Source organism: Myotis davidii, unplaced genomic scaffold (assembly GCF_000327345.1).
Source record: "Myotis davidii unplaced genomic scaffold, ASM32734v1 scaffold131, whole genome shotgun sequence".
NCBI classification, from domain to species: Eukaryota; Metazoa; Chordata; class Mammalia; order Chiroptera; family Vespertilionidae; genus Myotis; species Myotis davidii.
In genome coordinates this window covers 562749-565453 of record NW_006282815.1, presented here as the reverse complement: position 1 = coordinate 565453, position 2705 = coordinate 562749, and the positions used below count along the sequence as shown (strand labels likewise).

Here is a 2705-nt window from a genome sequence, read left to right as displayed (position 1 = left end):
GAGAGGGAGATGGCAGGGGGGGAGTGCTTCCTGGAGGAGGTAGACTTGAGCAGTGGCCTGAAGGACAGGCAGGATCTGGAATGGGGAGAGAATAAGGAGAAAGTGCTGTGGGCACAGGAGAGAGCATGAATAAAGGGGCAGAGATGGGTTTCCTCTGTTTTGTTCATGCCTGGTTGGCAACACCCAGCAGGTCTTAGTACACAATAATCACTCAGCAAATATTTCTGAAGTTTGGGGTAGATGGATGGGCACATTGTGTCAAGAGATATGATAATCTTATTAAGAAGACTTCTGAGCACCTACCAAGTGCCAGGCCCAGGGCTGGGTGCTGTGGATGCGAAGCTGACTGACCGCGTCTGACCCCAGGAGCTCCCCGTGAGTGGGGGAGCTGGATGCAGCAGCACATGTCTACAGCAAGGTGAAAGGAACAACAGGGGCTCATCCAAGTGCATGGAAGCGCGGGTGGAGAGGGTCAGGTACTCTTCCTGGTGAAAGAGGAGGAAGAGGAAATTGCTCCACAGAGGCCCTTAAGAAAGTCTGAGGACACAGAGGAAAAGTCTGGTTAGTTTTCAGTGTGGGGGGAAAGGCTTGAAGGATGGCATCCAGGTCAGAGCAGGGAGGCGGTGGTGCCATTGCTGACATATGGAGCACTGGATGAGAGCAGGAGTGCAGGGGACCATGCACAGTTGTGTCAGTTTGCATTATGAGGGTCTGATGAGCAGCTGAACCATGACCTGGAGCTCAGGAGAGGGCCTGGGACTGAAGCTCAAGAAGGAGCGAGGTCCTTGAGGAGGAAGGAGGATGAGAGGAGAAGAGGTCAGAGTGGGCTCAGGTTCTACAGGGGCCACCCCGGGTCCCCATGGGCTCACCTGACTAGGTTTAGCTTTCATAGAGCAACAGCAGTGTCACTGCTTCCTCCTTATCCTCTAGGGAAGCCTGTTGTCCCCTCATTCTTACAGCTGGCTTAGAAGAGGGGAGCAGCTCCCCAGGATACACGTGCACCAGGCTCTACCTTGCTGAATCTGTCCCCCTCCTCTTCCAGGCATCTTCTCTGCCTTGCCTCTCCCCCTATTGCATGTGTTTCCTCTTGAGAAGTCTTGGGAGAAATACAATCCTCTTTGGCCCTTAGTCAAAGAGGTTTAAGCCTCAAAGGACACAGCCAAGCTTTGAGCTGACTCACACCTGTCCTGGATCCTGGAGTTGCTATGGCAACAGGTGACAATGGCCTATATTCTCCTAATAATGGGGGCAGGGATTCACCCCCTGTTCCCATTGGTCTCTGCCACTTGGAAGTCAGCTTAAGGCCTGGAATGTGGCTTAGACAAATCCTGTTACCCTTGTTCTCTCCCTTGAGTAGAAGGAGAGGCCTGGGCATCTGACCTGGAAGAGCCCCATCCTGCGTCCTGGTCAGGGATGTGCCCATGGAACATAGGCTCTCTTTGCCTCAGTCTCAGCAGAGGTCTGAGGGCCAAGAGGGAAACAATGATGAGATGTGACTGAGTAAAGCAGGAGAGGGTTGGAGCTAGACTTTAGGAAGAACTTCCCAGCATTGAGTGTTCTTAGATAGGAGACCAATTAATCTTGTATTTATGGAGGAGGAAAGGGCAGTGCTGGGGGGATATGGGCCTCATCCCACAGGTTGGCCATTCTCTGCACTCCTCCACAACCAGGAGGTTTGTATGGAGCACCTCCTGGGCACCCACTGTGGCACCTTAAGCCAGGGCCCCAGGGATGGTTCAAGGCAGGTTTCATCTGTCTGTCCCCCCAGCGGCTGCAAAGCAGCTACCCTGAGGAATATCTGAGGACCCTCCTTTGCCTGAAGAAGCTGAGAAGCAGGTGAGGTTCTAGGCACACCCTCTGGGCCAGTGGGCAGGGCTGGCTAGGCAGGCTTGTTTGGGAGGCTGGCAATGGGCAGGCTTGTGGGGCAGAGATGAGGAATTGACAAAACTCTGGGTCTCAGGGCAGGGGCTTCCCCTGAGTCCCCTCCACTTCCTGGGTCTTTCTGCAGCTCCCACACATCCAAGCATGGCTTCCTGTCTCAGGCCTGGATCTGCTTCAGACACTACATCTACACTCCACAGCGAGGTATGGAGTGGGGAGCTGAGGTCCAGAGTGACAGGTGACCTCCCCCTTCCCATGCACAAAGCAGCTGCAGTGGCAGGAGCTGACACCCTCAGAACTCTGCCATCAGGAAGAACAGCCCCAAGCCCCTGGCCTGACTTGGCCTTGGTGGTCCAGGGTCCTATAATGGCCCTTTTAGGAGTGGGCTTGGAGGTAAAGGGGCTGGGCTGGGTTCCCCCTGTCTGTTGGTCCCCTATATGTGGTTATACTTGGTGGAGGACCCAGCATAGGCCTCAGAAAAGGTTTTCCAAGTTGCTGAGTAACTGTTTAGTCCTCCCTCCTAAGGCAAAGGCTAGGCCAGGCCCTGGGATGGCACACAAGATGCCTGGGGCACTGAGCTATGTGCACAGCAAGTACTCAACAAAGGAGAACTGCATCACTTCTTGGCCTTTTGGCTAAGATCAAGTGTAGTATCTGTTCTTATCCGTTAACAAAGGAGAACTGGGCCAGAGCAGTAAGTCATAGCCCTGATCCTGAACCACTGGGATCAAACTGGAGACATGAGACAAGTCAGGAGCCTTGTCTCTGTGAGGAGCTCTGCAGAGACTGCCATGATCCAGGAAGCACTCAGGGCAGAATTGTGG

At 54.0% G+C, this 2705-nt stretch overlaps 1 protein-coding gene across 1 annotated transcript in view; it reads left to right on the top strand.

The window, feature by feature from the left end:
* Positions 1–2705, top strand: part of STRA6 (stimulated by retinoic acid 6) — a 23796-nt gene that overhangs the window by 11103 nt on the left and 9988 nt on the right. The window contains exons 8-9 of the mRNA XM_015561391.1: positions 1769–1836; positions 2009–2085. Of these exons, the coding sequence (XP_015416877.1) occupies positions 1769–1836; positions 2009–2085 (145 nt within the window). The remainder of the gene's footprint in view (positions 1–1768; positions 1837–2008; positions 2086–2705) is intronic.